This window comes from Coregonus clupeaformis, chromosome 20 (assembly GCF_020615455.1).
Source record: "Coregonus clupeaformis isolate EN_2021a chromosome 20, ASM2061545v1, whole genome shotgun sequence".
NCBI classification, from domain to species: Eukaryota; Metazoa; Chordata; class Actinopteri; order Salmoniformes; family Salmonidae; genus Coregonus; species Coregonus clupeaformis.
This window is the reverse complement of record NC_059211.1, coordinates 38,991,192-39,012,829: the sequence shown is the minus strand read 5'-3', so window position 1 is coordinate 39,012,829 and position 21,638 is coordinate 38,991,192. Positions and strand designations below refer to the sequence as shown.

At 42.4% G+C, this 21,638-nt stretch overlaps 1 protein-coding gene across 2 annotated transcripts in view; it reads left to right on the top strand.

Annotated features, from left to right (window-relative positions):
• si:ch211-51h4.2 overlaps nt 1-21,638 on the top strand; it is a 105,303-nt gene that overhangs the window by 79,586 nt on the left and 4,079 nt on the right. For both annotated transcript variants that reach the window (XM_041839269.1, XM_041839268.1), the window contains 2 exons: nt 1,296-1,439; nt 8,316-8,358. In XM_041839269.1, coding sequence (XP_041695203.1) covers nt 1,296-1,439; nt 8,316-8,358 — 187 coding nt within the window. The remainder of the gene's footprint in view (nt 1-1,295; nt 1,440-8,315; nt 8,359-21,638) is intronic.

Sequence of the window (21,638 nt, the reverse complement as noted above, 5' to 3'; positions counted from 1 at the left end):
ACAACTGCCAGAGTTACACCAGGAACGTACAATCCCTCCATCAGTGCTCAGACTGTCCACAATAGGCTGAGAGAGGCTGGACTGAGGGCTTGTAGGCCTGTTGTAAGGCAGGTCCTCACCAGACATCACCGGCAACAACGTCGCCTATGGGCACAAACCCACCGTCGCTGGACCAGACAGGACTGGCAAAAAGTGCTCTTCACTGACGAGTCACGGTTTTGTCTCACCAGGGGTGATGGTCGGATTCGCGTTTATCGTCAAAGGAATGAGCGTTACACTGAGGCCTATACTCTGGAGCGGGATCGATTTGGAGGTGGAGGGTCCGTCATGGTCTGGGGCGGTGTGTCACAGCATCATCAGACTGAGCTTGTTGTCATTGCAAGCAATCTCAACGCTGTGTGTTACAGGGAAGACATCCTCCTCCCTCATGTGGTACCCTTCCTGCAGACTCATCCTGACATTACCCTCCAGCATGACAATGCCACCAGCCATACTGCTCGTTCTGTGCGTGATTTCCTGCAAGACAGGAATGTCAGTGTTCTGCCATGGCCAGCGAAGAGCCCGGATCTCAATCCCATTGAGCACGTCTGGGACCTGTTGGATCAGAGGGTGAGGGCAAGGGCCATTCCCCCCAGAAATTTCCGGGACTTGCAGGTGCCTTGGTGGAAGAGTGGGGTAACATCTCACAGCAACTGGCAAATCTGGTGCAGTCCATGAGGAGGAGATGCACTGCAGTATTTAATGAAGCTGGTGGCCACACCAGATACTGACTGTTACTTTTGATTTTGACCCCCCCTTTGTTCAGGGACACATTATTCAATTTATGTTAGTCACATGTCTGTGGAACTTGTTCAGTTTATGTCTCAGTTGATTAATCTTGTTATGTTCATACAAATATTTACACATGTTAGGTTTGCTGAAAATAAACGCAGTTGACAGTGAGAGGACGTTTCTTTTTTTACTGAGTTTATATTACTCTCATTCTCTCATTATTTTATTATCTCCCCTCTCTCTCTCTTGTTCTCTCTCGTTTTCTCTCTCTATCGTTCTCTCTATCTGTCTCTCTCTCGCTCTCTCTCTCGTTCTCTCTCGTTTTCTCTCTCTCTATCGTTCTCTCTATCTGTCTCTCTCTCTCTCATTCTCTCTCTCATCTTCTCTCTCTCTCTCTATCGTTCTCTCTCTCTATCGTTCTCTGTCTCTCTCTCTCTCTCTCTCTCTCTCTCTCTCTCTCTCTCTCTCTCTCTCTCTCTCTCTCGCTCTCTCTCTCTCTCGCTCTCTCGCTCTCTCTCTATCAGGTGCTGGGCTGTTTTGGAGATCGTCCCCCAGATGTCAGTTCAGAGGGTTATGGAGGAAGGTGTGGTGAACACTACAAGTGGTGTCATCTCTGAGTCCTCTCCAACAGCCTACTCCATGGTCTACTCCAACATCTCCCTGGAGGAGTGAGTACAGTACTATATTTCATACACTCTTTTCTGCAGATTCTGTCACAGACCCTATAACTTCAAAGAGTTACAGTTCATATAAGGAATGGATTTCACATAACTGGGAATACAGATATGCATCTGTTGGTCACAGATACCTTAAAAAAAGTTGTGGATCAGAAAACCAGTCAGTATCTTGTGTGACCACCATTTTCCTCATGCAGCGCGACAGATCTTCGCATAGAGTTGATCAGGCTGTTGATTGTGGCCTGTGGAATGTTGTCCCACTCCGCTTCAATGGCTGTGTGAAGTTGCTGGATATTGGCGGGAACTGTAACACGCTGTCGTACACGTCGATCCAGAGCATCCCAAATATGCTCAATGGATGACATATCTGGTGAGTATGCAGGCCATGGAAGAACTGGGACAGTTTCAGCTTCCAGTAATTGTGTACAGATCCTTATGATATGGGGCCGTGCATAATCATGCTGAAACATGAGGTGATGGCGGCGGATGAATGGCATGACAATGGGCCTCAGGATCTCGTCACGGTATCTCTGTGCATCGATAAAATGCAATTGTGTTCGTTGTCCGTAGCTTATGCCTGCCCATACCATAACCCCATCACCACCATGGGGCACTCTGTTCACAACGTTAACCTCAGCAAACCGCTCGCCCACACGACGCCATACACGCTGTCTGCCATCTGCTCGGTACAGTTGAAAGCGGGATTCATCCTTGAAGAACACACTTCTCCAGCGTGCCAGTGGCCATCGAAGGTGAGCATTTGCCCACTGAAGTCGGTTACGACGCCGAACTGCAGTCAAGTCAAGACCCTGGTGCGGACAACGAGCACGCAGATGAGCTTCCCTGAGACGATTTCTGACAGTTTGTGCAGAAATTCCGGATGTGGAGGTCCTGGGCTGACATGGTTAAACATGGTCTGCGGTTGCGAGGCCGCTGGACCTGCCAACGACGTTAGAGGCGGCTTATGGTAGAGAAATTAACATTCAACAGCTCTGGTGGACATTCCTGCAGTCAGCATTCCAATTGCATGCTCCCTCAAAACTTGCGACCTCTGTGGCATTGTGTTGTGTGACAAAACGGCACATTTTAGAGTGGCCTTTTATTGTTCCCAGCACAAGGTGCACCTGTGTAATGATCATGCTGTTTAATCAGCTTCTTGATATGCCACACCTGTCAGGTGGATGGATTATCTTGGTAAAGGAGAAATATTAACTAACAGGGATTTAAACAAATTTGTGCACAACATTTTAGAGAAATAAGCTTTTTGTGCTTATGGAACATTTCGGGGATCTTTTATTTCAGCTAATGAAACATGGGACCAACACTTTACATGTTGCGTTTATATTTTTGTTCAGTATATAATAGTGTGTCCCTGTGTGGTGTACTGTATAGTACCGCTAGCCAGCCTCACTAAGGAAAGTTGGTTAGTCAAATAGCAGCATCTGTTTCACCGTGCACACACGACTTTATTACATGATTTGATTTGATTTGATTTGCTCTAAAGTGCTATTAGAGCCTTTGATGAGCATCCCTTTGCTTCTTTCACTGTAAAAGGATTGATTGTCAATGGTTTTTGATTTCTGAAATATTATGAAATTAAGTGTATTACTTTTATTTTATTTTGAAGGAAACGCTTCTAGGGTACACAGTAGGTCATTGTAGATAGAAGTTGCTCTTTGGTAAAAGGGTTAAATTGGTCATCAAAAGGAAAGGAGGACCAAGATACTCTTCGTATAATTAAAATGCCTTTATTTGTATGGGCATGTTCAATGGAACAAAGATTGTAAAACTCTAATGCATTTCAGATTAAGGCTATGCTGCCGAAACATCAGAGTTTTAAAATCTTTGTTCCATTGAAAATGCCATACAAATAAAGGCATTTTAATTATATGAAGAGTGCCTTGGTCCTCCTTGCTTTTTGTATAATTTTTTTTTGTTTGAATTAGATTTCCATGGAAACTGTGGTGATAGTTTATTACTGCATAGTCTTGATGCACTTTCTCCTCTGGTAACTTGTGTGGCCATGCCTGCCTCCACTTCCAATAGAAGGAACAGATGAAGCACCAGAACAGGGTTTGTGGCAGTTTGCACCAAGACATGAATTAGGCAATGAAAACTAGTTAGGCAGAAAGAGAGTGTACACAGAATGTTTTTGTTTCTGTCCTCTTCCTCTCTTCATGGTTGAAGGCATAAGATGTGATGTGCCCAGTCGATGTCTTCTAGTTCCTCAGGCTCAATGATTCAGCCAGCTTTCTGACACTCAAGCCATTTTACAATCCATACAGGGTTGTATTTATTTATATTCTTATGTCCTGGTTTCATCTGTACATGAGAGCGTGTGGGCGGATGGTTGGATGTATTATATATCAGGCGAGATTAAGATTAATTATTCAGTGTTGTTTGTGTAAGGTTGGGGAATAGCAAACCCCTGGGGTTGGTTGGGGACCAAGTGTCAGGGTTTGCCTCAGAGATAAAATACAATGAGGAAATGTATTCCCCTCCAGTCCTGCTTCATTTCCACTGACTGTCACTGCTCTGGTGGAAAGTCCTCAACAACATGACATTCAAAGTAGGGGAATTCTCACAACCAATCCACACACCAATGCTATAACATGCATGCACCTTGTACTCACTTAAAACTAGCAGTCAATTGGTAATGAGAAGGGATTTACGTTTATAGAGCATTGCTTGTTTTGTCAAGTTAATGTAAAGCAAAGTGGCTCAAGGGTATTGTTTTTGATCAAACATGGCATGATATCGCTACTATCCATTTATGCATAGGTCAAAGACAGGGCCACTTATACATAAACACTCATAAATATGTCAATAGTATAAAATCAGTTGTATCAATTCAGTTGTAAAGAGAGGTTAAACAGGTATTCTGCCATTTGGATCATGTTGACCTGCAAAACTGTTATTTTCAATATGATAACTTCACATTTATTGAATTTGAAACGTTTTGTTAGTATTTTTGCTCAAAATGGCTCCGAATGCTATTGACAGGTGTCTTATGCTCTGTAGCATCTTGGTATTGGTGCTTCCAGAGAGCAACAGTGCCCCCTAAAGGCCAGTGTCTGCCAGTCACCGTAACAAGGATCAGCTATTCTTACACATTTTACATTTTAGTCATTTAGCAGACGCTCTTATCCAGAGCGACTTACAGTTAGTGAGTGCATACATTTTTCATACTGGCCCCCCGTGGGAAACGAACCCACAACCCTGGCGTTGCAAGCGCCATGCTCTACCAACTGAGCTACAGGGGACCTACACCATGCAAACAGTCTGCCAGCACATGGAGAATACGTAATAAAACAACTGGAGTCATAACTGTCTATATTTACCAAACAGATGCCCTTTTCCCTATGTGTATGTGTGGGTGGAGGTAGCGGTGATCCTAATTTTGTTTTGATTGTCCTTGACATTTCAGTATTAAAGATCCAGCTGCTCTTTACAAATCAACAGCATATCACTTTATGGTGGGGGGTTGGTGTGTGTATGTGTGTTTATGAGTGGCTTTAAAGCACAAGTACAGTAGTAGTTAAATCCAGGCCTGTTTGTTTTGTTGTGTGTTTTCCCCTGACAGCTTGGACAGTGTTTTGACGAGATTTCAACCGTTAGCAGTAAATCTGCCGTCCCCCCTCTGCTACCATGTCTCCAACACCCCGTTCCCTTAGCCTCACATCATCCTGCCTCTAGGATGGTGATGAAGGGAAAGGTATCCCTGATGGGAAGAGAATGTTTAGCAGGATTTACTTACCTTTGCAGAGGGATTTGAAAGGATTACATCCCCACATCTACACCCAAATTGTTTTTCTACTCCAAGGTCATGGAGTGATTGTTGTACACAGCTCCTGAAGTGCAGAACTGCAGTAGCTCATGAGGCTCGGACTCGGCAGACAGACATGGCTTTATGATAGTGTAGGCAGAACTAAAGCTCCACTGTGAACATACCCAGCCTGCTTATTCAGACCCAAACACTGATTGTTTCTGTCAGCAGAAGTGCGCCCACATTTGGTTTTGCTTATTCCACAGAAAATTTGACAAAGACTTGGGGGACAAAACCACGAGGGTATCTGGGCTCGATTGAAAATGTGGAGCATCCAATTTCTTAGCAAATCTGTGGAACGTTTTGAAAATTGGAGGTCAGACACGGAACGTTTCACACAATCCGGGGCGAGAGAGACGGCGGCTCCAGAGGCGTCCTGAGAAAGAAATAATTAAAGCCGGAGAAATTCATTTGCACCGGAGTCACAGGAAGTCATGGAGGATGTCATCACATCCTAAGTACACTATATATACAAAAGTATGTGGACACCCCTTCAAATTAGTGGATTCGGCTATTTCAGCCACACCTGTTGCTGACAGGTGTGTAAAATCGAGCACACAGCCATGCAATCTCCATAGACAAACATTGGCAGTAGAATGGCCCGTACTGAAGAGCTCAGTGACTTTCAACGTGGCACAATTTCTGCCCTGCTAGAGCTGCCCCGGTCAACTATAAGTGCTGTTATTGTGTAGTGGAAGAGTCTAGGAGCAACAACTGCTCAGCCACAAAGTGGTAGGCCACACAAGCTCACAGAACGGGACCGGCAAGTGCTGAAGCGCGTAGCGTGTAAAAACCGTCTGTCCTCGGTTGCAACGTCAGCTTAAGAACTGTTCTTCTGTAGCTTCATTAAATGGGTTTCCATAGCCAATCAGCCGCACACACAAACCTAAGATCAGCATGCGCAATGCCAAGCGTCGGCTGGTGTGGTGTAAAGCTCGCCGCCATTGGACTCTGGAGCAGTGGAAACGCATTCTCTGGAGTGATAAATCACGTTTCACCATCTGGCAGTCCGACGGATGAATCTGGGTTTGGTGGATGCCAGGACAATGCTACCTGCCCAAAAGCCTAGTGCCAACTGTAAAGTTTGGTGGAGGAGGAATAATGGTCTGGGGCTGTTTTTCATGGTTCGGGCTAGGCCCCTTAGTTCCAGTGAAGGGAAATCTTAATGCTACAGCATGCTATGACATTCTAGACGATTCTGTGCTTCCAACTTTGTGGCAACAGTTTGGGGAAGGCCCTTTCCTGTTTCAGCATGACAATGCCCCCGTGCACAAAGCGAGGTCCATACAGAAATGGTTTGTCGAGATCGGTGTGGAAGAACTTGACTGACCTCCACAGAGCCCTGACCTCAACCCCATCGAAAACCTTTGGGATGAATTGGAACGCCGACTGCGAGCCAGGCCTAATCGCCCAACATCAGTGCCCGACTTCACTAATGCTCTTGTGGCTGAATGGAAGCAAGCCCCTGCAGTAATGTTCCAACATCTAGTGGAAAGCCTTCCCAGAAGAGTGGAGGCTGTTATAGCGGGAAAGGGGGGACCAACTCCATATTAATGCCCATGATTTTGGAATGAGCTGTTCGACAAGCAGGTGTCCACATACTATTGGTCATGTAGTGTATTACCTGTCTCGTTCACAAGAACCCTAGTTAAATGTTTTAAGCATCTCACTGAGAGAAACTTGTGATTTTCTCTTCAATTGAATCTAAAAGAGACACATACTTTAGCTGACTCTGCTAATAAATGGGTGGAGGGATTGTGTGTGTGACTAAGACCTATTCAGTAGAAATGTACAGTCCTCAACAATTGACAGTGGCCATACAGCACTCCTTTCCTTTGGCATAGCTGCTAAGAAATGAGCTCAGGAGCAGAGGAAGACAAATGGACTACAATTACAATAAAAGCACAGTAATTCATAGTTTTACCCCATATTGTATTGAACCAATGTTTCAATTTTTTTCTCTACATAATCTCCCCAATGATTTAAATTGCCTCCAACCGACTGTTATAAATATTTTGTGCATACTGTAACTGCTCCAAATAAAGATACATCCCTGAGAAAATAGCCTTCTGGCTACCAAGAAAATCTATTTGCATTTCAAAGGCATTTCACCAGAAGCGAAGCCTTTATGAAACTTTACATTGTGTGAAAAAGTGAATGGAGAAATACCCCACACAATCTCTATGGGCAGCTTGACACTTCCTGTGACTGTGTGTAAAACTACAAGTGAGATGTTGACCAGTTGTACCTACTACTCCATAACAGGAGACACATTAGCCTGATTCAATTGCTGTTGAATTGTAGTGAAAATCCAGCCTGCTAAAAGCCAGTCCTTAGAAGCCATACAAAGCCTGCAATTAGATATTTCTAATGATGTTGGAGCTCCCACTTATTATCTTAATACATGTAGCCCACCCTAATGTATCTGTTTTAGTTTGTAACTAATTGAAATCCACAGAAATCACCAAAGCAGTAGACAAAAGTATATCTAGGACATAACCTTCAGATGAGCTTTTGATCTTTCATCAGCCGATTCGTTAGACAGACGGATGCTTTGTGCCCATTTCTCCCAAAGGTGAACCACTAATCATTAGCTCTGCCACTGCAACTGTCTGGGAGTTTGTTTCAAGGGATGCAGATGTGTGCAGCCAACTGTGAAGAGGAATCAGCCTCCTCATCCTGGGAGAGCAATTATGTGGGGACAATGCACAAAGGAATTGTTTGCAGAGGAAAAGGGAGTAGAGCAGCTTACTGCTGTTTTACACCACACTCTTCAATGTCTTATTCTCCTGTGCCAGCAATATGAAGGCTGTAACACGTCAACACCAACGCCATTACATTCCTGCAATTCTATTTATTAGGGATTTTTAAGAATTCTATTTCCTATCACAGCTGTCAATACACAAGGAAAAATAGGGAATAGTGCACTACTGAACCAATGACAAGTGTCTGTAAACTTTTTCTCTGGAGTTTATATGACTGATCATTTGAGTAGAGATATTGTTCATTACAGATCTCAATTGTGGTTTCTTTTCTTACAGGTCTGAGAAAGCAGGAGAGATTGCAACAATCCCACTGACTAAGGTAGGAGAGTTTACTCCGTCAGATTTACTCAATCTTCCCTGTCATTTAAAGACTGAATGTATGGACTGACATACTCAGCCTGTTATACATCATTATGGTCTTCATAGAGGCACATTTTAAAGACTATAGTCACTATCACATTTCTGGTCAAAACAAGGTTTGTCAAACTAGTTCACTAAAACTGGTCATTGGTTGGATATTAATAAAGGTAACTGCCAAAATAAAGGAAACACCAACATAAAGTGTCTTAATAGGGCGTTGAGCCACCGCGAGCCAGAACATCTTCAATGCACCTTGGCATAGGTTTTACAAGTGTCTGGAACTGGGGAAATGCAACACCATTCTTCCACGAGAAATTCCATAATTTGGTGTTTTGTTGATGGTGGTGGAAAACGCTGTCTCAGGCGCCGCTCCAGAATCTCCCATAAGTGTTCAATTGGGTTGACAGTCCCGTGTAGCTCAGTTGGTAGAGCATGGCGCTTGCAACGCCAGGGTTGTGGGTTCGATTCCCACGGGGGGCCAGTATGAAAAATGTATGCACTCACTAACTGTAAGTTGCTCTGGATAAGAGCGTCTGCTAAATTACTAAAAATGTAGAAAATGAGACGGCCATGACACATTGTTTTCATGCTCATCAAACCATTCAGTGACCACTCATGCCCTATGGATGGGGGCATAGCCATGGTAGCCAAAATAATGGACCGCCCAGCATTTTTATACATGACCCTAAGCATGATGCAATGTTTTAATTGCTTAATTAACTCAGGAACCACACCTTGTGGAAGCACCTGCTTTTAATATAATTTGTATCCCTCAAGTGTTTCCATTATTTTGGCAGTTACTTTATGTACAGTTGTTCAGATACTGTATGTGAATAGCTTGAAGTGGACTACCCTCTAGTTGTCTTTTTATGGCTGCCATTACCTCAAAGCAAAGAAAATATATATTTTTCATAGCACCTCAGGTAGCCACTCCGTTTTACTCCAAAATACATCATTATCGATAATGAGGATACTCCGGTAGTATAAATGTACCAAATCACATTGTACAGTGCCTTGCAAAAGTATTCATCCCCCTTGGCGTTTTTCCTATTTTGTTGCATTACAACCTGTAATTTAAATGGATTTTTATTTGGATTTCATGTAATGGACATACACAAAATAGTCAAAATCAGTGAAGTGAAATGAAAAAAATAACTTGTTTTAAAAAATGCTAAAAAATTAAATTATGGAAAAGTGGTGTGTGCATTTGTATTCACCCCCTTTGCTATGAAGCCCCTAAATAAGATCTGGTGCAACCAATTACCTTCAGAAGTCACATAATTAGTTAAATAAAGTCCACCTGTGTGCAATCTAAGTGTCACATGATCTGTCACATGATCTCAGTATATATACACCTGTTCTGAAAGGCCCCAGAGTCTGCAACACCACTAAGCAAGGGGCACCACCAAGCAAGCAGCACCATGAAGACATAGGAGCTCTCCAAACAAGTCAGGGACAAAGTTGTGGAGAAGTACAGATCAGGTTTGGGTTATAAAAAATATTAAATCCATTATAAAAAAATGGAAAGAATATGGCACCACAACAAACCTGTCGAGAGAGCCGCCCACCAAAACTCATGGACCAGGCAAGGAGGGCATTAATCAGAGAGGCAACAAAGAGACCAAAGATAACCCTGAAGGAGCTGCAAAGCTCCACAGCGGAGATTGGAGTATCTGTCCATAGGACCACTTTAAGCCGTACACTCCACAGAGCTGGGCTTTACGGAAGAGTGGCCAGAAAAAAGCCTTTGCTTAAAGAAAAAAATGTGGTTTGGTGTTCGCCAAAAGGCATGTGGGAGACTCCCCAAACATATGGAAGAAGGTACTCTGGTCAGATGAGACTAAAATTGAGCTTTTTGGCCATCAATGAAAACGCTATGTCTGGCGCAAACCCAACACGTCACATCACCCCGAGAACACCATCCCCACAGTGAAGCATGGTGGTGGCAGCATCATGCTGTGGGGATGTTTTTCATCGGCAGGGACTAGGAAACTGGTCAGAATTGAAGGAATGATGGATGGCGCTAAATACAGGGAAATTCTTGAGGGAAACCTGTTTCAGTCTTCCAGAGATTTGAGACTGGGATGGAGGTTCACCTTCCAGCAGGACAATGACCCTAAGCATACTGCTAAAGCAACACTTGGGTTTAAGGGGAAACATTTAAATGTCTTGGAATGGCCTAGTCAAAGCCCAGACCTCCATCCAATTGAGAATCTGTGGTATGACTTAAAGATTGCTGTACACCAGCGGGACCCATCCAACTTGAAGGAGCTGGAGCAGTTTTGCCTTGAAGAATGGGCAAAAATCCCAGTTGCTAGATGTGCCAAGCTTATAGAGACATACCCCCAAGAGACTTGCAGCTATAATTGCTGCAAAAGGTGGCTCTACAAAGTATTGACTTTGGGGGGGTGAATAGTTATGCATGCTCAAGTTTTCTGTTTTTTTGTCTTATTTCTTGTTTGTTTCACAATAAATAAATAAATGAATGTGCATCTTCAAAGTGGTACGCATGTTGTGTAAATCAAATGATACAAACTCCCCAAAAATCAATTTTAATTCCAGGTTGTAAGGCAACAAAATAGGAAAAATGCCAAGGGGGTGAATACTTTCGCAAGCCACTGTAAACAGTATGGGGTGGTAAAGAAGTTGAATTAAAGGTATAATCTTTAGGGGTCTATAGAAAGTTAATAAGAAAAGTCTAATTTTGACAAGAGGCAAGCAAAGCAGACCACTCAGCCAGACTTTTGCATTTACCCCCCTTACACTTGGTGTCTTAAAAAAATAAAAAAATAAAAATGTCCTCCTGTTTTGTACCTGGAAGAAATGCAATCTGTTTGTCTGAAAATGTAGATGACCAAGCAGCAGAAACTGTAGTAAACTGTTAGTATATGTGTGGTACTAAAACAACACCAATGGCTTGGTGGTGTTCCTCTCACAAACGTGTATCAGTGTGCAAATAGAATGTCAACCAAGCAAAATGGATTTTTTGAGAAATGCACAATAGTATTGTAGCACCAATTGTAATATTTAAATGGATTTAGAGTTGTAATATCACAGTGCACCTGCAACATTTCAAGGGCAATATATTGTTAAAAGGGGGGAGATGGGGTGGGGAAGAGAAACAGAATGCTTGTCTGGTAATGCATGGAATGAGATGAGTGCACAGATAGCATGGTAGTCTTCCACAGAGAACACATACACATGAGAAAGAGGTGTTTGCTGTGGCAGTTCAAGCGTGAAAAACATGTATTTTTCTGTATCATCCCTGTGGCCTGTTTTCTAAACATCATCACAGAGGGAGAAAATATGTGAATCACACATGAATAATGTATGCATCTTTCCAAATATTATCAAGCACACTAGAACCCTTACATTTTCTTGAGCTTTAAGCTCCACTGAAATGGACCTCTCCCCCACTATCTCCTATACAGCCAGTGAAAAGCCCAATGGGCTCTAGAATGTATTTCCTATATGCACTATGGTATGTAGCATTTATATCATTTATTCAGCTTGTGGCTCAGGAGATATGGTTAGTAAAGCCAGTTAATTTGAAGGTTATCATTGAAAATCTTACATTGCGCATGCAAACATGCCATGATCAATTGTCTCTGTGTGTCATTTAGTGCTTTATGATAATATCAAACGTAAACCCATCATCCACATTATTATCTCTCCGCGTTTGCAAACAACAACAACACCAGAAGGAAAGTCAGAGAGACAGCTTGTCTCCCAGATCTGGGCTTTGGGATAAAGAATGAATTATTCATTATCGTTTTTTTCTGTTTCATAATACTTAACATTCCTTTTCTGTCTGTTGAGAGAAACTTCCCTGTGCTTGCAGCGTGCTCACTGCTGTACCCGTTGGTAAACAGAGGTTTAGATACGGTCACGTTGGGTTCATCAGCGTGAGGACCCTTTCCACTAGTTGTGTTGCTCTGTCATCTGACTCCACCTCTCATGGCCAGACTGCAGCCTGCAGCTAAATGATGATGTATTACCCTGTCCCCCAGAGATGAGAGGTCTCTTTTCACTCTCATAGATGAACCAGTCAAGCACTCTACAGCCTAATTACATAACCTTCAGCTGGACAGACATTTAAATACCATCTGACTGGAGACTCTGATGGAATAGATTCTACTCAGGTTACCAGTGACTGCATAAGCCATTTTTTGTTATGTGAGGCAAACGTTTGTCAGCAACCTTTGGTTTATATCATTGTTGCTGTTTATTTATGATTATGAATCCTGATTTCCTGCTGTATATCTATATGACACTACGTGTCTTCTAATGTCTCACCATCACTTTGTTTATACCTAATGTGGAATAAAAATGGGATGCAATCAGTTTATCTGCAGGGGTTGAACCTCTCTAGCAGAGTCTGACCTGAGCTAACCTCACAGCACTGTCGCCTGCTATGAGGTGGGGTTGTGGAGGGGTTAGCGCTGTGTAGTGTATGGCTCAGGGTGGATTGGCACTGTAATGTCAGGAGGCTTGTCTGAACCCTGAAATTGGTAGTGGTGGTGGGGCAGTACTGTATGCTGACTTCATAATTAGCCTGCTCCTAATCCTTCCCCAGTGGTCCTTTATCAGCCCAACCTCACTTAGATTCTCCCTGTACTCCTCTGGACAATACAGCAGATCAATTTGTATGTGTGAGAGAGTGTGTGCGTGCATGCGCTCAAGTCTGTGTGTGTGTGAACAGTGTCTGTGTATGTTTCTGTCTGTGTGAGTGCATGCGTGGGTTACTTTGCTAGCATACTCAACCTGCCACCGTAACCATGGGGATTAAGTGGCAACTCACAATAGTGGAGAGCTGCATGAGTGACAGCTGTAACTCAGCCTCTCTGGGGAGAGATTGTGATCCAGCTTCCCAGACCACTGGTCCTCCCATCACACAGTCTCCTTCCCTCAGCAGCACACACATTATTCACTGCTACAGTAATCCTCATGCACTTCTCCTGAGGTGGATACCAAGCTTTATTTAAATGATGGATCGTTTCAGTGTGTTGCTACTGCGCATAGCTGTGTGAGTATATCTACTGTACTGTATGTTTTATGGGTGTCTGAAGAGACTACGTGTTTTCATGCTGCCACCTCTTGCTGACCCTGTGATATCACTTGGCCTGGTCAGGCTCACAGAGCGTGGTAGGGCAAATCTGTAGAATATGACACGCTATTATCCATTTTAACAAACAGGCTGGGCTTGTTCCATCTGCAAAACAATTAAGCCAATTTAACCTCCGCAGCGTGTATGATAATGGGACTGCATTAAGAGTGTCTCTAGCCCAGTGCGGTCCCTGTGCCTGTTGTTTCCACTGATTCTCTTTCCCCCTCCAATGTTTCTGTAAGTGCAGTGAGTCGGAACAGGGCGAGATAATAGGTTATGATGGTGATGTGCTGGTTTGATGTGATCAGGATATGTTTTGAATCATTTACAGTGGAACTGCTCAGATAAACCAGTAATGACTTCCTGGGGCTCTAATGAAAACATGCAGCAATTACTTTACCTAGGGTTTGGCTAATGTGCTAATTGGTACACTTGGTGGATACTAAGTGTATAGCACAATAGCACTGACCTGGCATACATAAACAGAGCCATTTAACACCCTCCACTGTGACTGTTTTGTTCTAGTGATTTGTCAACCCATATGCACCTGTCACTCTTGTCTGATTATTGAGGATGGTAGCTAGTTGATGATGAAGCCCATGTTCAGTAGTAGTTTAAATACTCTCCGACACCTTATGAATATTGATTGGTGTGAAGAAATGTATATGGTGCCAGAGAAAATTTAAAACACAAGCGGCTGGAGCTAACAGCTGTCAGAAGGCTGCTCCCATAAGGCATATTTAGAGATGTTTCTTGTAAAAGCTTTCACAGAGTGGGATTCTGTCGATGAACAAGTATCTGGCTTCCTGCTTAGGTTAAATTATTTGCGGAGGATTGTAGCATACTACAATTGCTGTTCTTTCCCCCAAGTTGTGTGTCCTCTTCCTTGATGATTGTAGAGCATGTTCCAGTTTTGTAATAGTAATTTGATTCAAATTTGTATCAACTTGGGAGTTAAATCGTGTCAGTCAATTGTGCTGGACGTAGCTTTTCCTAAGAACCCGAGCAGTTTAGTAGTGAAATGAAGGCCCTCCCACAGGGCACACAATGGTTTAATCAATGTTGTTTCCACGTCATTTCAATGAAATGACGTTGAACCAACGTGGAATAGACACTAAATTGACATCTGTGCCCAGTGGGTTGTCTGTCTTCATGAAGGCCTTTTCCCTAAGTAGCTCATCAATAAACATTTCCAATGAAGTCTTCCATTATCCACCATTTCAATGTTTTCCTTCTCACTTTAGGACTAATTCTAAACAACATCGATAATCAAAGCGCGTTCTCTTCACTTTCAAAAAGGGAGCTGGGGAGAACTTTGAAGTGCTCTCATGGGCCTGAGACAAGTTGGCTGAACTTTGGTTCTCCCCCACTCACATAGATCAGCTGTACATCAACCCACCACCAACCCCCCGCAGCGCCTCTGCTGTAAACCACTAGATCAAGCCGGAGTGACGCCAGCACAGAGGTCATCTGCTCCCAGATCAAGCTGCACCAGGACCCTCCCTGTTAGGGGGAAAACACGCCATCCCACCTGCCAAATAAATCACAGCAAAGTTCAACAAAGCTTTTGATTTACTGAATGCACCCGGTGGTATTTAGCAACAATACAAGCCATTGATTCGAGTCGCTGTGGTGCCAACCTTGATGTATATGTAATTACGGATGATTGAGTGTCTGAATCCGCAAAATATGGGAAGGGATTATGCAAATGAGTGTGTAAAAGAAGCCTAATGAGATTTTCCAAAGCCGAAGGCGACAGCAGGAGGTATGATGGGACCTGTCATCATCTGTTATGACGTAGCCATAGGAAATGTTGCTGTTTATGTTCAAGCAGGATGTTTCCACCATCATCAGAGGAGAAGTCAAGTAAATAACTCAAGAGAAGAGAAAGACCATGTTTGGGCTCGCAACACCAGTGATATGTGGTTAACGTTTTAGAATTTCAACTATACAACTGTAGGATTTTAGCTACACAAATTGACAGCTGTCATCAGGCTCTTTCCCCAAAATATTTGTGTTCTTTCATGATGTGTTCATAGGGCCTAAAATTAGCCAAGATTAATATTTCAGGTAAATATTTGAATTCATCAATGCAGTATGTGATTTACAAATGAGTGTTGACAGCTGAAAGTCGATTTGTAGATTGACAAGACAGCCAGAGTAAATCCAAGGAATGTTGGCAGTGTATGAAGATTTTTTGAGGTCTTGGCAATCCCTGAGCATCTATTACTTACAGCACCGGGGTCTGTGGCTCTGGTCTATCTGTTTTATATGTGCTGATGCGTTATAGTGTGCCCGTAGCTTCTACCTTCCTTCTTTATCTCACCTTAAAAGTGATACAGTGTGCTGCTGATTGAAAACAGCTAGAGAGATCCCAGCTAGTTGGTGTCCTTTAAGTCCTTCTTTCATGCTGAGATTGTTTTGGTTCCCATGGAAACCATGCCATATTAAATAGCGTAGCACAATGTGCTTGATTTCTTTTTGTGAGAAAATACAAGTCTTTAGTTAGATCAGGTGGACGGTTTCTGACTAGCCAGTGGTCTTCCTCATCACCTAAGGAATGTTTCAAGGCCAGTAAAGATTTACTTGGCATGAATGTGTATTGTGTATTTTGATTAAGGTTAGAATAGTATAGCTGTTATTTCAATATAGATTACCTGAGTAGTGTAGCAAAGTACAGGTAAGTGCCAAAATAAAGGAAGCACTTGAGTAAATGAGGGATACAAAATATATTGAAAGCAGGTGCTTCAACACAGGTGTGGTTCGCTGAGTTAATTAAGAAATGAACAGCCCATGCTTAAGGTCATATATATGGGAGATTGTGAATGGGAGATTCTGGAGCGGCGCTTGAGACAGCGTTTTCCACCACCATCAACAAAACACCAAATTATGGAATTTCTCGTGGAAGAATGTTGTTGCATTGAAGCTGCTCTGGTAGCTCAGTTGCCCAAGGCCCTATTAAGACACTATGCTGGTGTTTCCTTTATTTTGGCAGTTACCTGTAGGTGATATATGAAACTAATGGCTTTTGATGTCGACAGCTAAATTGAAAGAAGATCCTCATCAGCAAGACGCACAGTGTGTTCTTTCTCAAAAGGTCATCTCAGTCTTGGTTAGGGAAATATATCTGAGCTACACAGCCTTTAGGGCTTGTCGGAGGCAGAGAGAAGCAGATCTACTGTCTTTCCAAGCCAACTGGGGGGCATTTACGCAGAGTTATGAAGAAGCCTGAGTCGAGGTATAACTTTGTCTGCATCTCTGTTACTGGAGGCACTGCAGAAGTGGGTTATGTAGTATTTATGGTTTCAAGATCCTTAATTTCACCTACATTGCCATTTGTCAGAGAGCCGCCTCTTCCATATTCTGGCAACACCTCATGGGCTTTCCATTTTTGGAACTTGTCCTCAAGCAAAATTCCCTCTGATTAATCCCCAGATGAAACTTGGGAGGACTATTCAACTTTTCGCTTCCCAAAGATCTATATTATTTTGGGCCATTTTACTCAAGAACCATAGTCTACACATAGCAGAGATATTCCTTATCTCCCTCTGAGCCGGGGTGCTCAACCGTTTGACTTATATCACAGAGGAGTGATAGTAATGTAGACCACAAAGGCTGTCTGAGTCTGTTTGATGTGTAGTCCATGAACAAATGTATGATTTGATCTGGAAGCCATCCAGACACTGAGACAGATTATCAGGAGCAATGGAAAAGTTCTTGACTTAAGCCTTGCTCAGAGTAGCCTAACCCAAATTCATGTTCATACGAGAAACTAAAGGGCAAGGTTTACTCACTTCTAATCAAGTGAAGACATAATACCCTGCTTTAGTGGACGCTTTACACGCTTAGTCTGAGACAATGCATATTAAAATGACATTTCCAAATGTGATGCTTCTCAGATATGAATATAATTTCACTCCTCTCCAGAGATCAACAGTTATAAAGCGCCTGCATAATATTTTTGGAAACATCCCAAGCGCTGACTTTTGTGAAGTTATAAAGTAATATTATGTATTTCAGAACTCTCCATAAGCTGACATAAATGATGCATCCACAGTGAATCTGGTGTAGTAGGCGATCCTGTTGGTCTTCTCATTGCCAGTGTGGCCTCTACACTAAAAGTTACAGGTCACACTTCCCAGTTTAACGTCTCCACCACATTTACAGTCCTTGGTTGTCCTCAAACTTCTGGTAGTCTGCTAATGCCATAGTTTTAACAATACCCAACATCATTGTGATTTTTTTGACCATGTGAGAAGAAGCATGTTTTTAATGCCACTGCAATGTCTTCTTGTCTTAATTGAGCTCTATAACAATCTTACATCCCTGATAAGGCTCAGTATATTGGTATCAATTTTTTTCCGTGATTATTTTGCTTATTTAGCAAACAGCCTTTGTTTCACAGACACTGGGTTTGGGATGTCAATTGTTTCTGAGAATCAGCTATTTTCTCTGTCTAATACTGTATGTTTTTAGAATTCCTGGTGTAAGGGTTTCCTGTCTGGGCAAAAGAAAGCCGGCCATTGAACAATAATCTGGCCAGCAGTGTGCCTTGGGGCACGCAGTGAGACACTGCCATGAGCAAGAAAATGTGTGATCTAATTTAGGGGCAGCGAGGCGTTCAGTCTTTTCTCTGCGGACTGTTGGCACTCCACACCATTCAGTTCGCCTTTGTTTTGGAGAAAGATGCTTTCACTGCTGTTCAAAATGCATTCTGTTCATGCCATCAGGGTCAAACCCAGTAGGATATGTCATGCAACAGTTTATTCTGCTTCTCTCGAAGTCCCTGATGGTTTAAATCCATTTGTGTTTGTTTGTGAGGCTGAGATTCTGTGAACTCATGCATCACTACATTGAAGAAAAGGCTAAGAACAGGCCATGTTGTTTATGGTCTCCTTTGAGCTTCTTTAGATGATGAGATGCACTGTACTTTATTGTACTGTATTGTTCAGACGTCCTTGTATGGCTTTATGATGGGACATAAACCTAATACCACAATGCCAGGAAATTACATAAAATATGGACAAGGCTTCATACCATGTTTTTATCACTATCTGGGAGGATATTTTTGATTAAATGGCAGGAATAAGAAGTGAATGTATGGACACTGATGCTCTAAACGATTTAAATCATATTACCTTGCAGATCAACTGATCAAACATACTAAAACTGTTACTGTATGCCTCAACGCATACATCCTGTATACAAATGTACAGTATGCACCATGGTGGGAGAGAGGGAGGAAGAAAACCTGCATTACTATTATTGTTAAAGATATTTTCAGAAACCCAGAACCCTGTCTTTGAACTCAGTCTGCTCAGTGCCTGGAGGGCTGATTCTAAAGATCAGTGCTGTTCCTTATCGCCAAAACACACTTTCTGTTTTAGCCTGTAATGCCATAACACAATGTGTCCCTGAAGTGAAGCGTGGCCTTTCAAACGTCACCTTGGAGTAGATGTGAAGAGTGGCTCCTTGTGGCCCGCAGCTCTCTGCTCTGTTTTATCCAGGGCAAGGTGAAGGAAGAGCAGATTGGCTTTGAATATTAACCTGATTCTTATTCTAGTCCAGGTACTACTGCCATTTTAAAGATAGCAGTAAGCGCTAGCTGATGACAGGTTGATGTTTATTGTCATAAATCTTGCCCTGGAGGCAGAACTGAGCGATTTCCACTAGATGGGCCAGCTGCTAAATAGCTAGTTAAATAGTTAACCTATAGAGTACCACAGTATGAGTCATAATACCCATAAAACCTAGTGGTCAAACAAGGAAATTGTTCCAATCGTTTTTCCACCATTCATTTTTCCCTTAGGGGATTTTAGAAACACTTAAAATAAGGGCTGTATTTTGTGTAGGCTTACCCTGGCATGACGTTTTGATAACCGTGTAAATCTCTAGGACAAGGTGACTTTTATCAATAAATTCAGATGTGACACCTCCAATGTGGGGCGCTATAGCAAACCGGACTATCTGCATTGACCCTTTTTGTACAAACTTTTTTGACTCGTCACATGCTGCTATTACTGTTTATTATATATTCTGTTGCCTAGTCACTTTATCCCCACCTATATGTACATACAGTTGAAGTCGGAAGTTTACATACACTTAGGTTGGAGTCATTAAAACTTGTTTTTCAACCACTCCACAAATTTCTTGTTAACAAACTATAGTTTTGGCAAGTCGGTTAGGACATCTACTTTGTGCATGGCACAAGTAATTTTTCCAACAATTGTTTACAGACAGATTATTTCACTTATAATTCACTGTATCACAATTCCAGTAGGTCAGAAGTTTACATACACTAAGTTGACTGTGCCTTTAAACAGCTTGGGAAATTATATGACTTTAGAAGCTTCTGATAGGCTAATTGACATAATTTGAGTCAGTTGGAAGTGTACCTGTGGATGTATTTCAAGGCCTACCTTCAAACTCGGTGCCTCTTTGCTGGACATCATGGGAAAATCAAAAGAAATCAGCCAAGACCTCAGAAAAAAATTGTAGACCTCCACAAGTCTGGTTCATCCTTGGGAGCAATTTCCAAACGCCTGAAGGTACCACGTTCATCTGTACAAAAAATAGTACGCAAGTATAAACACCATGTGACCACGCAGCCGTCATACTGCTCAGGAAGGAGACGCGTTCTGTCTCCTAGAGATGAACGTACTTTGGTGCGAAAAGTGCAAATCAATCCCAGAACAACAACCTTGTGGACCTTGTGAAGATGCTGGAGGAAACAGGTACAAAATTATCTATATCCACAGTAAAACGAGTCCTATATCAACATAACCTGAAAAGTCGCTCAGCAAGGAAGAAGCCACTGCTCCAAAACCGCCATAAAAAAGCCAGACTACGGTTTGCAATTGCACATGGGGACAAAGATTGTACTTTTTTGAGAAATGTCCTATGGTCTGATGAAACAAAAATAGAACTGTTTGGCCATAATGACCATCGTTATGTTTGGATGAAAAAGGGGGTGCTTGCAAGCCGAAGAACACCATCCCAACCATGAAGCACGGGGGTGGCAGCATCATGCTGTGGGGGTGCTTTGCTGCAGGAGGGACTGGTGCACTTCACAAAATAGATGGCATCATGAGGAAGGAAAAGTATGTGGATATATTGAAACAATATCTCAAGACATCAGTCAGTAAGTTAAAGCTTGGTCGCAAATGGGTCTTCCAAATGGACAATGACAAAAGCATACTTCCAAAGTTGTGGCAAAATGGCTTAAGGACAACAAAGTCAAGGTGTTGGAGTGGCCATCACAAAGCCCTGACCTCAATCCTATAGAACATTTGTGGGCAGAACTGAAAAAGTGTGTGCGAGCAAGGAGGCCTACAAACCTGACTCAGTTACACCAGCTCTGTCAGGAGGAATGGGCCAAAATTCACCCAACTTATTGTGGGAAGCTTGTGGAAGGCTACCCGAAACGTTTGACTCAAGTTAAACAATTTATAGGCAATGCTACCAAATACTAATTCAGTGTATGTAAACTTCTGACCCACTGGGAATGTGATGAAAGAAATAAAAGCTGAAATAAATCATTCTCTCTACTATTATTCTGACATTTCACATTCTTAAAATAAAGTGGTGATCCTAACTGACCTAAGACAGGGAATTTTTACTAGGATTAAATGTCAGGAATTGTGAAAAACTGAGTTTAAATGTATTTGGCTAAGGTGTATGTAAACTTCCGACTTCAACTGTATCTACCTCAATTACCTCGTACCCCTGCACATTGACTCGGTACTGGTACCCGTGTATATAGCCGTTGTTACTAATTGTGTATTTATTCCTTGTGTTATTATGTATTTTTTCTTTCTCTCTGCATTGTTGGGAGGGGCCCATAAGTAAGCATTTCACTGTTAGTCTACACCTGTTGTTTACGAAGCATGTAACAAATACGATTTGATGATTTGCAAAGTTATAATTGGCTATATCGTAAAAATGCATGAAAACAAACATTTGCTTTTTGGTCTTTATTAAGGTTAGGGTTAGGCATTAGGGTTAGCAGTGTGGTTAAGGTTAGGGTTAGGTTTTAAATCAGATGTTATGACTTTGCCTGCTAGCTGATGTGGAGACTATCAAGACAGATCATATAGGACAGGTAGGGGTTGAGGCCTGCACTGTAAGGTCCT